Genomic DNA, 24,814 nt, shown 5'->3' with positions numbered 1-24,814 from the left:
AGTGAGGAGGAACTGGGTGGAGAGGAGATTACAGTTTTGAGGTAAAGTCTGCAGCGCTTTCAGAATCCTTCAATAAATACATAAATAAAAACAGAAGTGAAGTGGAGGTTAAAATCCAATAGAAAAAAGACTTCATTAAATACAACAAGATTAAAACAATGCTTGAAGCAGTCTTTTTAAAAACAAGCCCGGTGCATTCTTTAACTGCCTTCTTTAACTGCCTTCTTGCGCGCTCTCTCTCTTTCTCTCACTCGCTTGCTGTCTTGCACTCTCTCTCTCTCTCTCCCTCACTCGCACTGAACACATGCGGAAATCATCGGCACATACAAACCAGAAGGGAAGCTGGCTTGTTTGTCACCCGAGTGTGTGGTCGTGAACAGATGCAAAAGTTTATATATGGAGAATCTCAGTGGTTGCAGGGTTATTGCTGCTAATTAAGGAAAAAAAGAAACAAGGGGTATGAGTCTTTAAAAGAAGGATAATTAAAATTAACATAAAAGAAATATGTTTCATTCTAGGATTGGAATTGGACACACCTAGTTGAGTGTTTATATGTTTTTTTTAAAGCCAAATTCTTATGTATAGTTAACATTTGCCTTAAAAAGTGAATTTCTGTATAATTAGGCAGCATTGTTCTTAACTTATTAGGTGCATTTAAACATAATGTTCTTTTTCTTGCATAACCTTGGAACAGCTATTCTATTATTTCAAATCTTTAATGTTTTCGTTCTGGCCAATATTTGAATTACTTTTTCTCATTTCTTTTAATGTGCAGTGTTGGAAAAATAAGCTATTCGATATCCAGTTAAGAAAATCAAAAAACAAATGATGTTTTCCTTGTCACTGAGGAATGAGTCAGTTCCTGTGAATTTATTCCTAATCTTCATCCCTTTCTCACGCTTGTCTGTAACCATTACATTTAAATGCTTTGGTTTATTTATTTATTTATTTATTTATTTTTTTAACTACAATGTATGTGTGATCTTCGGAATAAACTAGTAACATTTATCAACAAAAACCTAGACAGCATTTACTGCACATAGCATTTCAGTTGTCTTTTTAGTAACATAAAATGATGTACAGATAGAGAATGCATAAGTCAAGATGGAGTCATTATGCTTTTTACATGACAGGATATTTGGAATTCTATTCTTGAATATGTTCAGCATGTTGCAGAAATATTAGTTTAGACATCCAAAAACAGGACAAATGCACAGATTAACATTTGGATTCTGAATGCTGAAATATAGTTCAACTTTAATATGTTAAACATATGGTTTTAGTTAAAACAAATAATGTATTCAGTTTAGAGTGCTGAGCATGCTCTGGGTCAGTTTTTAACAATGGGAAATGATGTTCAAATACTGTAATAACTACAAGCTGAATAGCATAGGTTGCTTTTTGATTCAAGTGTTTTTCTTTTTTACACCATGCAATTGAGCTTTGTAATAAAAGTATATAAATTTGTAGGACTAGAATGTTACATAAAGATAGTATACACATGCATTCTGAAAGAACCACAATTTTTACATACTGGTGTGGTTAAGAATTTTTAATCTTTTATTAGCAAAATATATTGCCTATTATAGTATTTCTACTAGTATCTTGGGAGCCAGAACACATGTCAGATCAGAGATGCTGGCTCCTTTATATCTGTTTAGTGCCAAGACACTATTCAAATTTATGTGTAATGACTGCTGAATAGAAGTGGGATCTATGCTATTTTTCCCCTGTATGTTCTAAAAAATGTATATGTAAAGGCAAGTACAGGAGTATATATGCAGAAAACATTTCTTTAACCAAATACACCTTAGAATGAAAAAATGTTGAGGCTCATAATTTGATGTGAAGTTCAGTTGTTTTCCAGTAGATTGTGTGTACAATAAAAAATGTATATGGAAGCTGCAAATGTTGCATGTAATTTTAAGGTGTAGGTGGTGTAAGGTGATGGATGGCTTCCAAAATTGATGTTAACACTGTTTTTTTTTTAAATGTTTGATAACCAAAATCCTTACCATGTAACCAACAGTATACATAATTAATACAATTCAAATACTGTATATGCTTCATTTTATGGCTTGGAAATTAGTTAAACCATTATTTTACCAAATCATTTTGTGATGTGGCAAAACAAGTATATGGATGTGTGAGGAGAAGATCAAATTCTACACAAAGCAACCCTTTAAGGGATTGGTTCCCGCTTTGTATCCAATGTTGCCATGATTGTCTTTATGCCCACAGTCCTGAACTGAAGAAGAAAATTAGGAATTGGATGAATGGGTGGAGGGATAAGCAGTAGTCAGTAGAATAAAGGCATTTTTAAAATATTGTTTACAAGTTTTTCTTTTTCTTTTTTTTATTTATTTCAGTGTTTAAAATTAATGTTCATCAGAGGTCTCCTAGCTGATAACTTGCCTTGGAGAATTTAAATATTGGATGGAGCATCACTTTTTAAAATTAAACTGCAACAAAACAGAACTTTTTTTTAATTGAGATTAAAACTGTATAAAATAACTAATACTGATACACAATTAATTAGTATTTTATTATTATTCTGTGTTCTGGTTTGATTGTAAACTTTAATGATTTAGCTAAGCTTTACCATTACACATACATTGAAATGACAGCTTGACCGGAGATAGACAATGGTAGTTTTGGCCTCTGCATTCCAAAAATACTTAATTTATCATTTTTATAGTCTGCTGTTAGGCTTGGGTTTGATTAAGTGAAGTCCTGTTTTACCACACCACATTACATTTGCAAAAATACAATAATGTCAGATCTAAACATACTGCTTGTGTTAGACAAAATGGTAACAAAACAAAATGTTAGAACTGAATCGCTTCTGTAAACTGATTAGTAGTGCAGGTGTTTTCATAACAGATTATTGGTCATAAACTATTTGATAGACTGGAGAGTCTGAATTCTTGCTGAATAATGGGAGGATAAAGAGTTTGGGATGTGCAGGGTTTGTAACAACAAAGTGAAATAAGAACATATTTTTTTTTTTTTTTTACAGAAACATTAGGATTATCTTTCCTAATAGCTTCTCTTGATGAAAATGGGGTCTTAAATCTCTGGGTAAGTTTTTGTAATTTTTGAATTCCTTTCCTTCTTTGGGGTTATTGTTCATTATAACAAAGAAAATACTGAAGTCAAGTAAGTATCTTGCTTCCAGCGGTTGCTCAGGTACTTTCATAAAGGCAGATGCCTTTTCTAGTAGAAGTGAAGACTGTTGACCTGCAGCACTGGAGGTGAAACAGACACTTTATTACATCCTCTCTAAAGATGTTGAGAATCTGCTTTTCAAAGCACAAGCTCTAGTAATTTTTTTTTTTTATCATTCTTAATGTGCTTAGTGTTTAATCATTCTTTGTGTGTATGTGTGTAAAGGCCATTTTTTCAGTGATCCTTATTTTAAACACTTTATTCTTAAAAAAAACCTCTCAGCTGGTATAATCATTTATTTTTCATTTTATTGTACTGAGTGTAATGCGAAGCCTGTATTACTGGCATCTTTTATCAAAGTCAGTGGTTTCATTTTGGGCTGCCTTCTAATTTTTATGGTTTTGTACTCCACGTTGCCCCACAAACTTTATGAAAGTAGTGCCTTTGCTGCATTTGTTGTTGTGCCAACTACTCATTTTATGTTTAATTTTGTGCTACAATGTGCAAGATATCTGTTGATGCATTTGGATAATGAGTATATGTCAGTAACTGTACTAGGAGTTAGAGTTTTGATCACTATTATATACAAATACCAGGACTCTAATTTTTAAGCCACAATAATTAAGATGGGAAGCATGCACTTTTTAACTTTATGTAAAGAGTGAAGAGTTTCGCTAAGAATCAAGTGAATAATCATGTTCTATAATAATAATAATATAATATAATATCAATAATAATAATCTATAATATAATATTGTGGTTAGTAGAGGACAACAGTTTATCCCAAGTGCCATATTAAAGACCTGCTGAGCTATTGAACAGCAATTAAAGTTTTTTAATTTGAAGTCGCAATACTACCTCTTGGGTATCAGCATAGTTTATGACAGACAGATATGAAGGAGCGAGGGTTTTATACACATTGTATATATGAAAGTTATTGTATGATTTGAGTAATCCATTTTTTGTGTGTCTTTTGTTTTATTATCCACATTAATAAAAGGAAAAGTATGACTGTGTATCTGTGTTTCCATCCAATTGCTATATCTATGTCATACCAATAGATGGCACATCATCAACATTTGTAGAAATATAATACAATACAGTTTATTTTTGTATAGCCCAAAATCACACAAGAAGTGTTGCAATGGGCTTTAACAGGCCCTGCCTTTTGACAGCCCCCAGCCTTGACTCTCTAAGAAGACAAGGAAAAACTCCCCAAAAAAACCCTTGTAGGGAACAAAAAAATGGAAGAAACCTTGGGAAAGGCAGTTCAAAGACCCTTTCCAGGTAGGTTGGGTGTGCAGTGGGTTGCAAAAAAAGGGGGTAAATACAACACAATACACAGAACAGAACAGAAGTAATCTTCAATACAATACAATAGTGTAATAGAAATATTAGAAGTACAGAGCAGAATTCAGCAGTAGATGATATTATATAATACGATTTGGATTTGTTCAGAGTCCTGGGGCCTCATGCATAACGCCATACATAGAATTCACACTAAAATATGGCATAAGGACAAAAGCAGAAATGTGCGTACACAAAAAAAATCCAAATGCATAAATCTGTGTGTTCACCAACTTCCACGTTTTTCCGTTCCATAAATCCTGGTCAGCGTGAAAAGTAACGCATGTGCACGCACCTGCTGCCCAACCCAAACTCCTCCCAGAATTATGTCTCTTTGAATATGCAAATCAATATATATAGCCCTTAAGCTCAGCATTCTGTAAAAAGGCAATGGCAAACGCACAGAGGAAAATAGAAGAATCTCAGCGAATACCAAGTGGAGGCAAGGAAAAACGTACTATTTGTTGGTTTAAACAGTGGTATAAACAACAAAAGGAAGCTGATCAAGTGACATAGAGTGCCGGAGAAACTCAAAAGCTCAAGTACATAAAGTCGCACTTTGCCCGAAATAAAAAAGAAGTTGTCAGATATCAAAGTCGCCATGAAAAGGCGAGTCATAGCCCACCGTCTGAGTGTCATATGAAAGCTTATTAGGGTACAGAGAAAAGGAAAAAAAAATAGAGACTAAGTTAGAAAAAGCTTGAAATTTCAACTTTAATCTCTAAATTTCCACTTTAATCACGTATTTTATTTTGTCATTAAAGTAGAACATCATAAACTTCATCTTTAAATTGTTTAATTTACTAGTTTCTTAAATCCCATCGTGACTAAAGTAGCACATTAAATGCTTTGTTTTGTATATGCTTTTGTACGTGCGTCCGGGCTTTCTCTTCCTCAGGCTGGACACAGAATCCATTACATTTGTGATATTACAGCTCTCTGAATGATTAAAATACTGAGATGTATACTTAAAATCATTTTCATGATGATAGGAGGTAAAGCATGTTATTAAACATGGGAACCCCGTGGTGCAGTGATAGTGACGAGCTGGCGTCTCGTCCAGAGATAGTTCCTGCCCCCCTGCAAGATGCTTGCTGCGCCATGCATGACCTTCGATTTAAATACATTATTGCAGCAGTACTGTCTCTTTCAAACGTACTAACCTCCAATTCCTGTCCATACTTTTCTTTCTCCAAGTAACCAATCGTCACACAATCAGCTCTGTAATAGATGTTAAGCCATCTGTAAGCTTAGAACGCCAATTCTTCAAAACTTTTAAGGAACATTGAAATATCTTCATAGTACATGTTTAATTATTTCATCCATCTGTCCTTCCAGTGTCACGCCAACCAGCAAGAATAAAGTGCGAGGCAGGAACAATCCATGAAAAGGGCACCAGATCGTTGCTAGCGCTACAGCACCGCGTCCTCACATGTTTAAATATTAACAATATAGATTATTTAAATGATGTTAACATTTTATCTGTATAATGTAATAAACATATTTTGCTGCATTTCATCTTAAAAATGATATTTTCATCATTTGTAAATATGCATTTTATATAGTGGCGCAGGTTGTGCAATATTATTACTGTATCGCACGTTTACAGTGAGGTAATTGTACTAATAAGTACAATTAGTTCTACAAGGAGCACTTGATGGACTGATTGAGTGCGTTTATAATTCTTGGGATGAAACTGTTTCTGAACTGCGATGTCCCTACAGGAAAGGCTCTGAAGTGCTTGCCGTATGAGAGCAGTTCAATAAACAGCATGACTGAGGCAGCGTGTGCTTGATGCTGTATACCGATAATTCACTTTCCAATCAAATGCTACAGAGCTGTGATTCCCCACTCAGATACAGTGATATAAATGCTCAGAGTGGTGCAGTGAGAATAATATGGATAAAGATGATCCGCTGTGGTAACCCCTAAAGGGAGCAGCTGGAAGAAGAAGGTGCAGTGAGAGGAACAACGCTGAAGCAGCTATGGTATTTGGAATAGTTTGGCCATTCCGTGGACTATTATATTGTTACAGGTTAATTACAATCAGATGCCTTAAACTAATAAACAATATGCGGTTAATTTCAGTATATTTATAAAGCCGCATCAGGTATGTGCATCTAAAAAAGAAAGGGAAACCACACTGGAACAGTAGCACTGCTTTGACACTGGGGACGCTGGACAGTTTGCAAAACTGAGAGGAGAACTTACATACACCAGGGTTTGAGCTACCGTGAAAATGTGCATGGCTTTACACCAACTTTAGGTTTTATGCATCGCAATTTGAGTGTGAAAATGGGCTTACACAACTTTTTTGTGTGTATGCACCGTTTATACATGAGGCCCCAGCAGACTTCGACTATCGAGCTGCCTCCCCCTATTGGCCATTCCACAGCTGAGTCAGTGCTGGGCCAGCCAATCTGATGAAAAGACCCCTCCACCCGAAGATTCCAGTGATCCTCCATCAGAGATGACTCTAGCTTCGGCAGGCAAAACAACAAACTTGAATTTTTTTTTTTTATATTACAAATGTTTGTGATGTGCCATCTGTTGGAATGACAAATATTATGAAAAAAACATTAACTGATTACTTGATCTCTTGATTTTATTATACAAACTAATGTCATAATGGAGACCATTTGAATATTAGTTTAGCTGTGCTTTCATAACTTCAACTTTTAAAATCAACTGGAAAATTTATATGTATATTATCTCTATGATTTTTAACTTTTTTCCCCCAAAATGTAATATTTCATTTATACATAAAGTACTAATGTAATCTAATACTGTCTTTATATATAACTGTTTTAGCATTGATTTAATTTATACCAGCCAATGTGCTGTCCTACTGTAATCTATATGAATTATTTGAAAAATGAAGCAACATGGACTAAAGTTTATTAGTAGAATTGCAGTTCATATTTTCTTTCACATTTGCATTCTGATCATTGTATAAGTCGCCACACATCTCAGAAATTAATGAAGATGGAAAATGTCAATGGTTTCAAAAGTAACTGAAGAAAACAAGTATAGACATCTAGAGAACAGCTGAAATTTAAGCTACCAGTTTTCAAAATTATACAATACATCTTCAAAGTGTGTAGAAAATGTTGCTATGAACTTAAAGGTGGACTATGCAAGGGTTTGAAAGAGGGTACTTGCCTTTGCTAAAGCTTTAAAATGGGTTTGCCTAGAATATTACTCAGTTTCTGAAATATATAGTGTGGTGGTTTGGTTCTTTTTCAAGAAGTTTGTGACCCATTGTATTCTGTGCATAACAGAATCCTATTACACAGAAGCACCCTATTCATATAGATGAAATAATTTAGTATGCTGTGTAATCGATGTGCAAGCTAGCAGATTTACTCACAAGCGCGTTTCTTCCTGAATGAGTGGAATTTTCCAAAACAGTCATCTTTCCATCCACTACTCTTATTTACATTTATTTTCCAGAACAGGTAATCACAGACTACATAAACTAAAATACCAGACAACTAGACCATGGGAGGAGCATATAGAACCATATCACAAATAAAAAGTTTATAAACAAATGCTCATATTGTATATCTCATACTGTACAAACTACTGTTACTTCATTTGTTCTTTTAGTGAAAATAAAATTCTACTTTGTTCCTCTATTGCAGTTTTCTGTGGTTTACTGTCTGTATTTCTGTTCTGTTTTAATCTTTTGGAATGTAAAATATGTAGAATATTTTACAGAATGTGCCCTTTCACAGCTTGTCCTTTTGCCATTGTTTATGTATATATCTTTTAACATGACTTTCATTTTTCTTGCTAATGAACATATCAAAAAATAAAACAATTCAAATATAACATCAGCAATATGTTAGCATTATATTAAATAACACAGAAATACTCAATTTGTACATTAAAATTTATACACATGCATCAGGTTAGAATTTAATTTTAAAATTCAGCTCCTGGAACTCAGATTCTATTTCTTGGCATGTACAAAGTATGCAGTTTCATATTATGTCTGTGTCTATGTGAGCTTTCTCTGGTCTGTGCCAACATCTTAAATATATGCACATTAGATCAAGGTGGGGGCTCAAAACTTGCCCATTGTAGGTTTCAGCATACCTTTGTGCTTCAGTGTGCCAAATTAGGGACTGGCACGCTGTACAAGGTGTGCGCCTGTCTTATGACTGATGCTTCCTAGAATCCCACTGCTGACACTGTCTAACCATAAGCAAGTGTTCCAGTTGGAAAAAAAAATTAAATGTAACCAATTGTATCTCAAATGTTTTAAGTTAGGGCGGCACGGTGGCACAGTGGTAGCGCTGCTGCCTCGCAGTTAGGAGACCCGAGTTCGCTTCCCGGGTCCTCCCTGCGGAGTTTGCATGTTCTCCCGTGTCTGCGTGGGTTTCCTCCGGGCGCTCCGGTTTCCTCCCACAATCCAAAGACATGCAGGTTAGGTGGATTGGCGATTCTAAATTGGCCCTAGTGTGTGCTTGGTGTGTGGGTGTGTTTGTGTGTGTCCTGTGGTGGGTTGGCACCCTGCCCAGGATTGGTTCCTGCCTTGTGCCCTGTGTTGGCTGGGTTTGGCTCCAGCAGACCCCCGTGACCCTGTATTTGGATTCAGCGGGTTAGAAAATGGATGGATAGTTTTCTTAAGCAGAGCATGCAAATTTTAGGAAAGAAGAATTGTGCATTACTAGTATTGCCGAGCCTGTCTGTTTATCTGATTGTCCCAGCACAATTCAAATATAAAAGTTTAAAATAGTGCAGATGGGTAGTAGAGGAGGGAGAGAGATACTAAGGAAGTAAAAGAGGATATGCTTAATTTACAGGAGTCCCATTTCTTGAATTTTAATATAACTTAATTTGAAAAGCATACTTTTCCCAGATTAAACATTGCTACTGGTGTGGAAGGTCCAAAAACAATTAAGAAGTGTTAACCCCACTGTTAAAGTGTTTTGTACATTTTGAAGAAAATTCATTTTCCTCCTCCTATTTCAATTTCCACATCCTTGTTTTCATTTTTAACATAGTAAAATTGTAAAAAGTAAAATTATATTGGTAAAGGCATCGGCTGTAGTGTTAATGACTAGTGAAATCGCATAGCAGATTGATTGTACACAGTTAGTTCATGGCTTATTTATTTATTTATTTATTTTGTTTTATTTTATCTTTTAAGAATACTTTTTTATATTTTTTTAAATTGAAAAATATACAGTGTTAACTGTGACCTTTGTGTAATGGGGTATATTTGTATGAGAAGTCTGTTTCATACAATGCACATATATTTAAAAGCACTAAATACAAATTTAGATAAAATGTGAATTTGGAAGAGTTTTTTTCTTTTTGGTCATTGAATTCACTAACAGTTCAAGACTCACATTGCTGTTTTGTTTTTTATTGTTTCATCTTGCATCTTATGTTTTATGCTTAAAGCCTGTAGAAATTTAGATTTGTTTTCTTTGTAAATTTTGATCCTTTGCTACATATAAGCTACAAACTTTCACTCATGAATGTCCAGCTTTTGGATGCTTCTTGTCTCTTTATATTTTTCATCCATACACTTTACTCATTTGCTGGAATACCTATCAGTTGTGTCCCATTTTTGCTTGCTGCTAAAATACACATGTTTACCAATCATGTAGAGGATTATTGCTTCTTTTCAGTTTATTTTAGGTGATTTTCATTTGTATACAAAATCATACAGTGTTGTGCATATTATCTCATTCCTTAATTATTAGTTCTGTTTTCACATGATGTGCTTTGTTTTACCATTTCTGCTGTTGTATTTTTCATTAAAACTACATGGATTATGCATTTAGATTTTCTTTGTGTGTGCCTTCTTAAACAGGTTGTGGTGGAGTTGCCCAAAGCTGATCAGGCTGGTTCACTGACAGATTTAGGTAAAAAAATAAAAATTGATTTTCTTTATTGATTCATATTTAAACTACATGTAGGCTACAGTGACAATGTAACATAAAAAATGATTAATAGCATTTTTTTTTAATTTTTGAAAGTGTTTTAAAGTTAATAGTTATTTATATTGTGTATATATTTGTCAAGTGAGCAGTAATGGTTTTAGTTCAAACTGTGGGGCATTGGTATGATACTAGTTAGAGTGATCTGAATATAGACAAAGTGGATTTGGGGTTTTTTCTGAACAAATCATTTGCATTTTCTTAAATATTAATCAGAGGGGCAACTACTAAAGGAGCATATGCTTATGATGTAACACAGATTGTCACAGGATCAGGCTGGTTTTATCCTGCTTTACGTATGTGTGTGCAGAAAAATATTCAGTATGTTGAATTTGTGTGGCTGCTTGTTAATTGTAAAAACCTGGTGGACAGAGATCCCTTGAAACTGTCCAAGTAGCAGCTCTAACTATTGCACTACTAAGTCAACATTTTGATACTAATATGCTTTTGTTAAATGTAATGATTCATTAAAAATGATTGAGGATAGGGCTGGGATGAGGTTAAATGGTTTGTGTTCCTGTGTTTGAAGAATGTAGTGCATCCTGAGTACAAAGTATGTGCTGTATGTACTGTACTGTACTGTACTATTTGTGTCTTATGTAATTTTAAATCAAGCTCTGCATAGGAATATCTTTTTTTTTTTCCTGTGTGGGGAAAATTTTTGGACTTTATTCACATGTTGCTGCCTCTACCTCTAAATATTTATGTTGCTAATCTCTAGTTATAGTATTGAAAATTTAAACATTAAATCTATACTAGGAGGCTTTATCCCCTGCTCCCTTTGCTCTCTCTTCAAAAGATCACATCCCCGTTGCAGGAAAACGTCTTGTATCGTCGCAAGATTTTTTTTTATAATAGAGAGATGTAGTCCATACAGGTATTAAGTAGTGTGTACAATGAGATGGCTGTTGTGTATACGCACACACACACGTACGCACGCACACACATACACATTATGGATAGTGCTGCTTAGGGATATCCCACAGTGGACAGTAACAATAAATAAACATTTGTTTATATAGCCCCTTTCATGTTTAAGAAAATTAGAAAATGTTATCATTTACATTAATCAAAATACCATTAAATAACTAAATGAGCAAAAAATATGTTACACCACAGATAACATAATTTTATTTATTGTCATTGTTAAAAAAGGAGAAATCCAACAGGTATATGTGCTGTGATGGTTTAGTGAATTTGTATTATATAATGTGAATTACAATATACTTTGGGTTATTCTTAAAATACAAGATGCTACATGAAGTAAATGTTAACTATAAATCATAAGTCAAAGAAATAAAAGCATAAATGACAGTCAGCACAAGCATATGGATATGAATAACACAAGTATTATAAGTTCATCTTTGGTTATAGCTGTAATCGTAGCATCATTTCAGGCTCTGATATCTGTTATATTACATTAGAGTTAAATTTGAGGATGCATTTAAAGACACCTAAGACAGGTTCAAACATTGTATGTATAAGTAAAGGTGAAATATTAGCCATGCTGCTCCTGGAGTTGCCCTGTTCTAAATTACTTTAATGATTAACAAAATACATGAAGGATTAGAATCAATTTTTAAGTTTAAAAGGAAATTTTCAATTATAAAGTACATTGACAATAACCTTGACTGCCATATTAATGCACAACAAATATAAAATCCTTTTTTTTTTTTTTTTACATTTTACAGTAACATTCTCGATATGTGTGTGTATGTGTATATATATATATATATATATATATATATATATATACACATACACATACACATACACACAGTACAGGCCAAAAGTTTGGACACACCTCCTCATTCAATGTGTTTTCTTTATTTTCATGACCATTTACAGCACTCCATCACTCTCCTTCTTGGTCAAATAGCCCTTACACAGCCTGGAGGTGTGTTTGGGGTCATTGTCCTGTTGAAAAATAAATGATCGTCCAACTAACCTGACGTCTGCACAACACAACTGCTGGTCCCAACCCCATTGATAAAGCAAGAAATTCCACTAAATAACCCTGATAAGGCATACCTGTGAAGTGAAAACCATTTCAGGTGACTACCTGTTGAAGCTCATCGAGAGAATGCCAAGAGTGTGCAAAGCAGTAATCAGAGCAAAGGGTGGCTATTTTGAAGAAGCTAGAATAAAAAACATGTTTTCAGTTATTTCACAGTTTTTTGTTAAGTACATAACTCCACATGTGTTCATTCATAGTTTTGATGCCTTCAGTGAGAATCTACCAATGTAAATGGTCATGAAAATAAAGAAAACACATTGAATGAGGAGGTGTGTCCAAACTTTTGGCCTGTACTGTATATATATATATATATATATATATATATATATATATATACACATCTCAATCATCTTGTATACCACAACAGTTATTGTAGTAAGTATTTAGGTCACTACAACAAGTGCACTTGTGGTTAAATTTTAAATAAAGGGCTACAGACATATCTTTCTGACCTTGATTAACTAATAGCATATCAATTTCAGTGTGGAATAAACTCAGGCCTTAGGTTTAAAAAAAAAAAGCATAAAGAATATTTTTTATTAACATGATTTATGATGAAGTTCTTTCATATAAGACAAAACAAAAAACACACTAGAAAACTGATAAAAAAAACAATCTAAAGCTGTCTAATATTATGATTGCAAACTAGAATATTTTTTTATTTTTGTGTTTTATTTAATGCATATTTTTTCATTTGTACACCACTCTAGACTTGTAAATCAAAATTGCACTATATAAATATAAATTGAAAAAGTTCTAATAATAAGTTCCTTTTTTATAGGCCTGAGACCAGGTGGCAAGATAAAGCTTCTCCACAGTTCCTCCATCTTAATAAACAGGCAGGTTTATACCCTTTATATCCATGCACTGGTTTTTTGCAAAACCCTTAATATCCTTTTGAAAAATGGTAAAAAGAAATGTATGTTTGCTTAATATCACAGTGTACTATTATTTATTTTGGCACCTAAATACAATACAATTTTTTTTAAGCTTAATTATATAAGTAATATAGAAATGTAATTTGGATTTTCTGTTTCAGGAGTTATAAAATGTATCTATTACCTCTGTATAGATGTCTAGCAGTATATTTCAGACCGTTTGGACTATTAAGTATTATTATATGTTCAGATATAGTGCATATGTCTTAGCATTCATAATCAAACAGAATTTCAAAATAGTGCATTTATTTTGAATAATAAAACTACAGAGTACCAAATAAAGAGACAACCAGTCAAAAGCATTGCTGCCTCATTATACCTACCTATTTTATAGAGGTTTGTCCAGTAGAGTGAATTTCCCACCAAAGAATCACACTTTTAATTTCATCCACCAGTATTCTCTTTTTGTATCTCCCATTATTTATTAATTACTGCTAGTGAGCCTTCATTCTAGATCCATTTGTGTCTGTAATTTTAATTTTTTCACTGTCAGAGCTGGACCTTTACATCTTTACATGAGTCAATTCTAATTCTACAGTATATAAATGAACTGATTATAAAATATTTGCTGTTTGACATCATTGTGGTGTAAATTCTGCAGACAACTTTCAAAAACCAGAAAAAATGACAATGACAGAGCACTCTTTTGAGTCACAGCCGTGAGATGAGAGCAAATCTAGTTGATGCTAAAGGACAACTAATGTATCCAGGATATTGGTATACACACTGCTTGCAGATATAGAGAGTTCCGGCAAGAGACAGCACCTGACTCAAATTGCATTCTTAAATGATATAGAAGCAAGATGGATGTACTTACTTTTTCATATATAAAAAGGCATTTTGGCTTATTTTTAATATACAAAAAAATGATTAATTTTTTTGTCACCTGGGTTTAGGTTTATCTAATTTTAGTGCGTGAAGGTTATTGGGTGATTGTTAGGTGCCTCCTAATATGTAAAACCATAAAAATGAAAGAGAGTGTACATTCTTTTTAACACCAATGTACACTATATGTTTGTATGCTGATATTCAAATGTTTTGAATTGCCCAGATATTTTCATGTTTTTGACAGATATTGATACTTTTTTATCAAGGTATAATATATGATTTTATAATATAGACAACACTTTACTACTTGACTGAAATTATTATTTCAATATGATTACAGCAGCCATTACTTTAATGTCCTAATGGTAAACTGTCATAGGTCATCCTGAATTAATCATATTCAAATGCTAATTGGTTATTATTAAAATCTCCAGCACCACTGAAACCTGTTACTTTGTTCTATAAAGCAAGTATATTGTCTTTCCTTGGGTTGCAAGGGACTAGCATTTCTAAGTTTAATTTTGGGTTCAAAAATGGCCACAACTCAAGAAATATGTAAGACTGTTGTTGTTTTGTGAAATGAAGTTTATTTTATGTGGTAAATTGCCACAAAACTGAACTGTCTTGAGAGAAGAGGAAAGACTGGATCAAACCAAGACATAAAAAGAAGTGGAAGGCCCATATGCACAAGAGGATAAGGGCATCAGAACCTGTAGAGTGACAAAAAGGTCCTGGGTTAGCTGCTTCTTTAAATAGTACACACCAAATACCAGTGTCATCTGCAAAAGCGAAAAGAAACCGTTGAAATGGACAACATAGGCATTGAACTGTAAATTTCTGTGTGATTTCCAAACTTTTGTTTACTTTAACCTTTTCTTTTTTATTTGCCAGTTTTATACTGTATATTGCTTTTTCTTTGAAATTTTGCCTGTAAGGCCAGCATCACAGAGCCGTCTTTTCAGTTTTGGAGATGACACCGGTATTTGGTATGTACAATTTAAAGAAGCAGCCGACTGAGAACCAGTAAGGAACCTGTGTTCCAAACTATAGACTCTGATGTATTTACTTGAGAAAGCTGTTATTGAGCCCTGAACTGAACTTTAGGATTGCAAGTACATTACGATCCAATAAAAGACAATGTACTTGCTTTATTGAACAGAATAACAGGTGTTAGCTGTGCTAACACAATTACAAAGGTTTCTCTAGCAACTAGCATTTAAACATGTTTGATTATGGATGAGCTACGAAAGTTTACCATTATTACATTGGAATAATGGCTGCTGAAAATGGGGCTTTCCCATCGTACACATATAAAAAATAGATTACTTCAAGCAGTAAGGCCCCATCTACAATATTAATAATGTGTTGGTTGTATTTTGAAATCAATTCAATTGTACATAGACACAAAAAAGAAAGAATTTCCATTAAATTGTATTGTATGTAGGTATGTATGCCTTTTTGTTTTATTTGTAGCAAAGTTAAAGTATATAATTTAGTTATTTTGCATAAGATTAACCATGTACTGTCACTTCAAACATGTCGTACTCTGGTTATATCTAGCTAATAGAGCTTAGTGCAGTCTTTTAAGAAAGCACTTGTTAGTGTTATTTTTGTTAACATCAGCCTTATAACAGCAAACCTATCTTTTCATGAAATTCTTTCTTATCAGGTAAAAAGAAGCTCGTTGTAATTCTACCATTCTTTATTTTTAATTTAACCAGCTCTCTCCAGAGAAAATCACTGCAGCTCTCCCAGGCAGTTACTCTTAAATTTCTACCTTCTGATAATAATCAATTTCTTATCGGAACTGAGATGGTAAGTAAAGCGTAAATCAGTTATGCTTACATTATATACTGTATGTTTTGTAATGGTGTTATTTTAAGGGGTTAACCAATACTACTCATGGTAACTGCTATTTCCTTAGCCTCTAAAATGTGTACTCTTTTCTGCATGAAGGAAATGTAGTATGGCGTTTTAGAACTGCATGAAAATGAATGTTAATTTTAAAATTTTAGAATGAGGAAATCACAGCCTCTGTTACATGTAAATATTTATGAAAACTGCAGATGTTCTTGTAAAGAGTAGCATAAATAATGACATATCCATTCAACCCATGATGATCGAACAATCGTGCAATTCTGTTATGGATGTTAAAATAATAACTATCAGACAAGCTGCAAAGGGAAATACTCAAGACTGTTTTAGAACCACCAACCCTAGTGCATAATTTTGAACTTTTATGTTTTTATAGCAAATATATTTTATGGCAGATACGTTGTACTATTTACTACTGTCATGTTTTTTGTGTGATTTGTAAACATATCTAATTAGAATTTAATTACATCATATTAATAACTTGGGAGGCACAGTGTCCTAGTGGTTAAAAGCTGCTGCCACCAGTTCCAGGGACCTATGTTCAGCTGATAGTCTCATCACTGTCTGAAGTCATGTAGGTTTTTTCTGAGTACTTTTAGTTTATCTAGTGAATCCCAAAGATATGTGTTGGAGTAAGTTTTACAATGGATGGATATCCCATCCAGGATTAGTACCTGCCATACATCCTATTTTGCCAAGGTAAGTTCTGCCTCCCTTCTACCCTGTAATGTCAACCATGGTTAACAGTGGATGGAATTTGAGGACACTTGTAAATGAAAGGAAATTTATGTCAAGTCAGCATCTCAGAGGAAGTGAATTTCATCAGATTTAAATGTAGCAGCTTCTAAAGTGGCCAAGGTAGAAATTGTAGAATCACTGTATGAGCTCCTTTGCCTGGTAGGCTTCTATGAAAAGGAATTATAAATTATATAAATTAATTTTATCTATCTTTTTATTTCAAGTGCACTTAGTTCAGCTTAGGGGTCCCAGGGAAGTTGTAGTCTCTTCGGGGAAGGTTCTGGCACAAGGCAGGAACCAAACCTGGACAGAACTGCAGGCCATCACAGGCCACACTAAGTTGCTCTAACCAGGCAAATTTAAATTCATTGATGAACGTAACATGTCATTGAAATGTAATAATGACCAATAACAAAAGATTTGAACTCACTTCTTGAACTACAATGCTGACTACTACACAGTAATGTCATCCAATTTCATAATTTCTTTGAAAATAATTAAAAGTATTATTTGTTTGCAGAGTTTAGTAAATCATGGTTCAAGGCATGGATTACATGTACCTCAGAGGTTTTACAAGTCTCAGTCTGGAGCGAAGCCAGCCTCAGTTACTTCACTTGAATTCTCTTCTTTTGAAGAAACTATATTTTTGGTAAGTTAAAATATTCTGTATTGATACTTGTATAATACCTATTTGCATTTGTTATGATCAATGTTATATCTTCCAAGGTTTTACTTATCAAGAAAATAAGAACAATACAGACAAGGAACTTGTTGTTATTGAGGAAATGCTTTCCGTATTGGTAAAAGTTTGGTGGGGAAATAGGGGACAGAAGAAGCCTCTGTTTTCATTGTTCTTGATTACATAATTCATCAAGTCGTCAGTCTGTAAAACATATTAAACATTGTATATATTTAGACTGAACATCAGATTAAGATTTTCATTAGAGGTTTTGGCCAAGTTTGAATGTTTTCAATGTGCAATGTTCAGCTTCTAGTTAAAGATAGACATGTTAGTTAGGTGGAACAGCCTTCCTTGGCACTCTGTCTTGAATGTACATGACATGAAACTAGCATCATTTAACAAAGTCAACATTAAGTGTTTTTGTAAATCATACCCACATATTTAGATCTTACAATGAAACTGTTTGAAGTTTTAGAAAACCTGAGAAGTTTTAATCATTTTGAATGCCATGGATATACAATATTTCATAAAATACAGTCTGTGATTTTACTAAATGTATAATTTAACACTACATGTTGAGAAATGACCTGCAGAACGTGTGATAGTTACCCCTTTGGGATGGGATCCTAATTCAGGTACAAACAGAGTGATTCATAATAAACATAAGCTGAAGCCTGGCCATTGAGAGTTGCAGTGACTAGACTGAGCAGAAGAGTCCTGGAAGCACAGTCTGTACTGACATTCCTCCAGCACAGGAAAGCAGATGGCCATAAAATGTCTTAATGGGTCTATTACTGGTGGCAATGATCCTTTACTTTATAATAAATACCCTATAGCTTGGAAGTTAGGTAGGTAATACACAGTGGAGAACATTTAGAGAACATTTAGCATATTTAGAAGCTCCATGGAAGCCAAACTAATTTCACAAGCTACTATATTCCCAAACCCAATTGTCTACACATTTAGTGGGATCCCAGGGCAAAGAGATAGAGGAACATCTTAGACCACCACAAGGTCCTATGACCTTTTAGCTTCATGAGTTTGGAGTTGGTAACGAAAACAATTTTTCGGATATTCATTTGTTACATTGTATGTGTTACACTTTTGCATACACCCCATGTGTCCCTTTTCCTTTGTGGTTTATACACAGAAAATGGTTTTCCTTATTTTTACTTCTCTCTGGTTCATGTTGAAGTTTAAAGAGACTATACTCCAGAAAATCACTTTCTTATGCTTTCACAATTAGTTTTTTTTCCCAATTGAAAAGCTGAGGCACTTAAAACAAGCTCATGATCCAGCAGCTTTTCTTGTCATTTGTTTAACTGCACTGAATGACTTCTCCGGTTCTTTTTTTCCCCCTATGTTTATTACTCCACTTTCTTTAATGTAAAGGCTAATATTCCAGTCATCTCTTGGTCTTTTGTGAAACAAGCTTTTACTTGCTTTGTTTACACTACAGGAAATTCGCTGCAAAAAAAAAACCTGTGCTGGCTCAATTACTGTATTACTTCGAATAAAGAAACATGGCAACCAAATGACCATAAAAACCTAGAAAAGCAGCAGCTGAAAAGATTGTTTTTTTGTGATTGGACAATTTACCGATTAACTCTTTTGTTTTGTGAAAAACTATTATTTCTATAAGCAAATAATAATTTATCACTTTACAAACCTCATGTTGATGTTGAAATTAATGCACATAACTGTTAAATGTGACATTTACATGATTTTCATGGTTCTGCTGAGTGCTGCTATTTAATATAAAATATGGTGACATGGTTTTCTTTTTCTCTTTTAAGGTAGGCTGCTCAGATGGCAGTATAAGACTGCATTCAGTGATGACTGAGATGCCCATCATGGAATGGAACTACAGTACAAATGGGAAATCAGTAGTTTGTATTCAATGGGCACCCACAAGACCAGCAGTGTTCTTTGTTCTGGATTCTGCTTCATATATCTATATATGGGATTTGCTAGTCAAGGATTATGAGCCAATAGTTAGGGAAAAAAATCACTCTGACAAGTAGGTATTGAAAGTGATATCAGGATACATTGGTGAAAATAAGGTTTCTGTTGCATGAACAGTTAACATTCTGAGCTGTCTTTGCAACTGTGGCAGCTTAACCTATTGCATAACAATCAGTCATAATGTAATGTGAGGAATTGGTTTCTCTTTTTAGATATCCCTGTGCCATTACACTGTGTGTTTTTGATTATATGGCCATATGTTCATGTAAATCAATGCAAAAGTAGATAGTTGTTCATTAGTTTGATGATTATTAGATTGTACATCAACATTAAAATAGTATTCGGCATGGCAGTTTCTGGTTGTGACATAATTATTGCATCAAGCACATGGAGTAACAGATTGAGTGTTTAGATAAACTGATGAACTGAAATTATTTTCATGGAGCACTGCTCTAATATATTGTCATTTGTTTTGAAAAGGCAGCATGGTGACTCGGTGGTTAGTGCATTTTGCAAGATGCTTCAGAGAACATGACTTGATGCTTGGCCTAGTCACCTTCTGCATACAGTTCACATATTCTGTCAATGTTCGTATTTTTGTTTCTCCAGTTGTTTACTTTCTATAATGAAGGGTACAATGTGTGATGACTAGACAGATATTTCTAGACCGATTAAAAAAGCAATAGATGAAAAGTACAGATGACATTTTTGATATGTGCTTTCTAAAGTTATCTGTTATCTAAACAAGTGTCCTGCCAGACTAGAGAATTCACTATAAATGGTAGTGCTTCATTATGTAATATCAGGCATCAGATAATGAGTGCATTGATGTCAAGTTAAAGTTTTTGCTTTGCTTGATATCCTGTCACTGCCTTTTTATTTGTGTGTATGCAGCAAAACAGTAATATAGACCTGAACTTAAGTGAAAATAAATACTTCTGTAAAATTCATAATGTGGTAAAATCAGTGATTACCTGACCTTTTGAATTGCTCTCTTCTATCAAATCAAAACAGTACATATACATTTACCATTTTTAATAAGTCATTTTAGTTGTAACCTAACCAAAGAATGCTGTGTTATCAATGAACCAATGAGTGACAGTCCTTATGTACAGAATGTATATGAAGTTTATGTGTATGGCTTTAAACATAATTTTTTTATTGTGATCTTATTAATTAGTTCCAACTGTTGGTAAATAATCTCAATATAAATGTGTGATGGTTTTCCATCTGACATGTAAATGTATGCCCATCAGATAAAAATATGTGTCCATTTTAAAAAAAAAGCTACAAATGGTAACTGATCAAAAATCTCTATGAAAAACTGCACTGTCATTGATATCTTCTCAAACCACAAATTAAATGACTTCCACTTTCCTCATGGCTTTTCAATGATAAATTACTTAAAAGGTTTAGATGAGGAATGACCAAAAACATTTCTGTCAGTGAATTGAGAAGTACTGTATTGCTAGCACATGTAAAAATATTTAAATTGACTATTGAGTTCACCAGTTATTTTAAAGGTGGTTGATAGACAATAAGAACAAAAAAAAGCATGCATCCAAACAACATTATCACTGCCATATTTAAAATTGGCAAACCAAGAATCAGCATATCATAACAGTAAGATGTTGCTTATTATAAAAATGTCTGAAATAACCATAGGCATGCACTGACAAACGGTGGAATTGCAAACTGCTTAGTGAAGAATTAATTATATGGCCACTGGGAGAAAACAAATACAATCAACCACCAGTCAGATGTTTTATTGTAGTGCCAGATTTCAGTTTAAAATGTAAATATAGTAGAAAAATAAAAAATAATCAAAGAAGTAGGTGTAATTAATACTTTATAAGGAAAACTGACCTGCACCCTTGGTGCTTGGCTCTTAATAAGTAATGAGCTTTTTAAAGGATACGCTCCTGCTGTCCTTTCGCTTGAGCTATTCACAAGCCTGACCAGGATACTTGTGTTCAGTTGATGACAGTACATCTTTGTAAATGGCTAGGTCATTTTATTAGTTTTACACCCATGAATTTTAAGATTTGAAATGAAACTGTATTAGTCTCATAAGCTGCACACACCAGTTCAACATATACACTCAACAAAACTGAAACCAACTTTTTTAAAAGAATAATATGTGTGAATGTTATGAGTATACAATATTATAACCCCTAATACTGTCAATACGCATTTTTTTCCTTAACTAAGCACATTGTCCATGTAGATGAACCGTTTTTAAACATAAACTAACCTATTTTTTCTTTGTATACATTAGTTTTATTTAAACAAAAGATTACATTTTTATATAAACCATTTCTAAAAACTGCCTTGGAGAAAATAAAACTTTCTTGGTAAAAATGTAATGAACTATATGACCTATATATGATATATTGGGTTTTTTTTTGAAGAAGAATCAGTACATCACTTTGATTTTTGGTTATTCGTCCAAAAATAGTAAGGACAATAACATTGTGATAATCCACTCCAAAAACTTCTTTGCTAAGCATAATTTGTCATGTTGCAGGATTCACCCAGGACACGAACCACCCAGCATCAAAGCTAGACAGATATGTTTAACAATAGCTTACATTTCTTAGTGATATCTGCCATGAATAAAATAAAATGTTTAGATTAAATAACTAACTTTTGTCCTACATGTTGCACTTTGTTCAATACTGTTTTATGATAAAAAATTGAATACGTTGCAGTGTGAATTACCCATTTAATAAAGTGAATGAATTAATTTATTGCAGTTTACTACTGTTTCACCAAATCAATCTTTCTAAAAATCTGTATTTTTAATTTAAACTATTTGCCACTCAACAAATTTATCAAACAATTTTTCTTTCCATCATCATTTAATAAGTTATTTATCATATTTATTTCTTTTTTCTGTTTTTTTCTATTGCAGAATTACAGCTATGGCTGTATTTGGGGATCCAAATAAACAAAATGCACTTTCTGGAATATCACTTGCCAAGGAATCTGGAAAAATAGAAATTCAGTACCTAACCAAAGAATGGTCTGTGCCAGAACATCAGGAAGCAAAAAAGTTTCATGAAGCTTTAATTGAGGAATGCTGAGGAGTTCTGTAAATGGTTTTGATTTCTTGCACAGCTTTTTCTATTTTTATAGCTAGGTTTTTATTTTATAAAAATAAATTGTCTTTTGTATACAATATCTTAATTTATAAATGGTATTCAACTGTTCTTTGTTGATATTGTATAGCTCATTTAACTTTCCTGATTACTCCCAATGCAGTATTAAAAATACTAAACAAAACATGATCAGCATTATTAGTGACACAGCGTTTTTATTGTCAATTATATTGATGGCAAACCAAGTGGCAAATATTTCTGTTTTGTTCAGTCAACATACTAGTGGAAAACAAGTTTTATTTCTCCCAGAATAATCTCTATATTTGCAAAGTAAAACATAGTAATTGTCACATTTGTATAATTCATTCCTATGACTTCATTTATGTATAATTGTTTCAGATTTTACATCATTGATCACTACTGTGCATAATTGTCTTTATTTACTTGTCACTGTCGTCAGTTGTAATATTTCTTGTTTTAAAACAATTGTAATCATCACCTTTGATCGGCCAATACCATTAAATATGTGCATTATTTTTTTCTAAGTTCTTTTTAACTTTAATAACTGTCAATCAATCTTTATTTTAAAAAAGGCCATTCAAAGAGTCAGAAGGTGCCTTAAACAGCAAACATGGATACATTTAAAAAATTAAAACTAGCCTTTTCCCAGAGACTTAAATCATGCTTCCACTAGTTTTTACAGAATGCTGTCAACTTTCTAAATATTTTATTTGGATTTTTTTTTTGTTCTTTATTTCACCTTATACAATTTCTTGTATTAGGAATTTGTTAGTTTTCGCATACCCCTTGGGGTCAGAGCGCAGGGTTAGCCATTGCTTAGCGCCCCTGGAGCAATTGAAGGTTAAGGGCCTTGCTCAAGGGCCCAGCAGAGTAGGATCTCTTTTGGTGGGGATTCGAACCGGCAACCTTTGGGATACCAGCGCAGATCCTTAGCCTCAGAGCCATCACTCTGCTCTTTATAATTTATAAGCAACTCTGCATATTAGGTGGTACATGTAGTAACAACACTAGTCTAATGACATTAAATCCTCTTGTGAAGAACACTAAAATTTTGTGTTTGTGCATAGAGAGCTGAGCAACTATACCTGAACCTGGGACTGAACTGGGTATTGGAGAGAAGCACAGAAATTACACATCTTTCTAATAAGATTTTTATCGGTCAGTCATCATCCAACCCGCTATATCCTAACACAGGATCACAGGGGTCTGCTGGAGCCAATCACAGCCAACACAGGGCACAAGGCAGGAACAAATATCCCTGGGCAGAGCGCCAGCCCACTGCAGGGCACACACACACGCACACACACCCACACACACCAGGGACAGTTTAGGATTGCCAATGCACCTAACCTGCATGTCTTTGGATTGTGGGAGGTAACCGGAGCACCCAGAGGAAACCCACGCAGGCACGGGGAGAACATGCAAACTCGAACGCGAACCCAGGTCTCCTTACTGCAAGGCAGCAGCGCTACCACTCCGCCACCCCTTTGTTATCGGTACCTTTCCTAAAAGTAAAGCTGCAATACAATAATCATTTAAAGGAATACTCCACCAAAATTGTTTATTTTCCTCTTTTTGTGGATAAATTTACATATTAAAAGATTCAAACTCAAAGGGGCTCTGCAGTGACTAATTCTAAACAAAGGCAAATAATGGGAAAAATGTCCATGGAAAAAGAAAAAAAAATTCTCATGTAAATTGTGTCACATAATTCACATTGCTGATATCCATTTGCCATTAGAATATTCTTAACAGTTACTTCCTGGAACAATGGTGTTCACAGGTAAACAGGAAAGATGTCATTCTCACAATGCTGTGTGTTTGAATTGAAGACTGGAGTCTTGACCATCGAATGAGGAGGGAGAGGTAGATCTTCATTTCAAGTGCCCAGTTCCACAAGCCCATTCCCTAAACTCTTGTTATTTTGCCCTTGAGGTTAATTATTCCCTAAACACAGAAGGAAAAATATTCATAATTCACATTGCCTTACAGCAGAAATCCCCCAGCTGTGGAAAATTCACCATATAATTATAAATCTACGGTGGCTTTGATGATTTTTTTCTTGTTTATCATAATGGTGGTGATAAGTTACATCAGTCTGGGGAATGAGTTGTCAGCATTATCGGTTGGCATTCCATCATACAAATAAGCAGCTTTAGGAGAGCCTAGAAAAATTG

At 33.9% G+C, this 24,814-nt stretch overlaps 1 protein-coding gene across 2 annotated transcripts in view; it reads left to right on the top strand.

Moving 5' to 3' along the window:
• Positions 1-23,161, top strand: part of dync2i1 (dynein 2 intermediate chain 1) — a 69,137-nt gene extending 45,976 nt beyond the window's left edge. For both annotated transcript variants that reach the window (XM_039753600.1, XM_039753599.1), the window contains exons 17-23: positions 3,020-3,081; positions 10,346-10,397; positions 13,271-13,328; positions 15,977-16,070; positions 17,389-17,517; positions 19,347-19,570; positions 22,430-23,161. In XM_039753600.1, the coding sequence (XP_039609534.1) occupies positions 3,020-3,081; positions 10,346-10,397; positions 13,271-13,328; positions 15,977-16,070; positions 17,389-17,517; positions 19,347-19,570; positions 22,430-22,601 (791 nt within the window). In that variant the 3' untranslated portion in view covers positions 22,602-23,161. The remainder of the gene's footprint in view (positions 1-3,019; positions 3,082-10,345; positions 10,398-13,270; positions 13,329-15,976; positions 16,071-17,388; positions 17,518-19,346; positions 19,571-22,429) is intronic.
• The last annotated feature ends 1,653 nt before the right edge of the window (positions 23,162-24,814 follow it).

This window comes from Polypterus senegalus, chromosome 5, assembly GCF_016835505.1.
Source record: "Polypterus senegalus isolate Bchr_013 chromosome 5, ASM1683550v1, whole genome shotgun sequence".
Classification (NCBI taxonomy): Eukaryota; Metazoa; Chordata; class Cladistia; order Polypteriformes; family Polypteridae; genus Polypterus; species Polypterus senegalus.
Note: the sequence above shows the minus strand (reverse complement) of the source record. Positions and strands in the feature narration are given on the sequence as shown.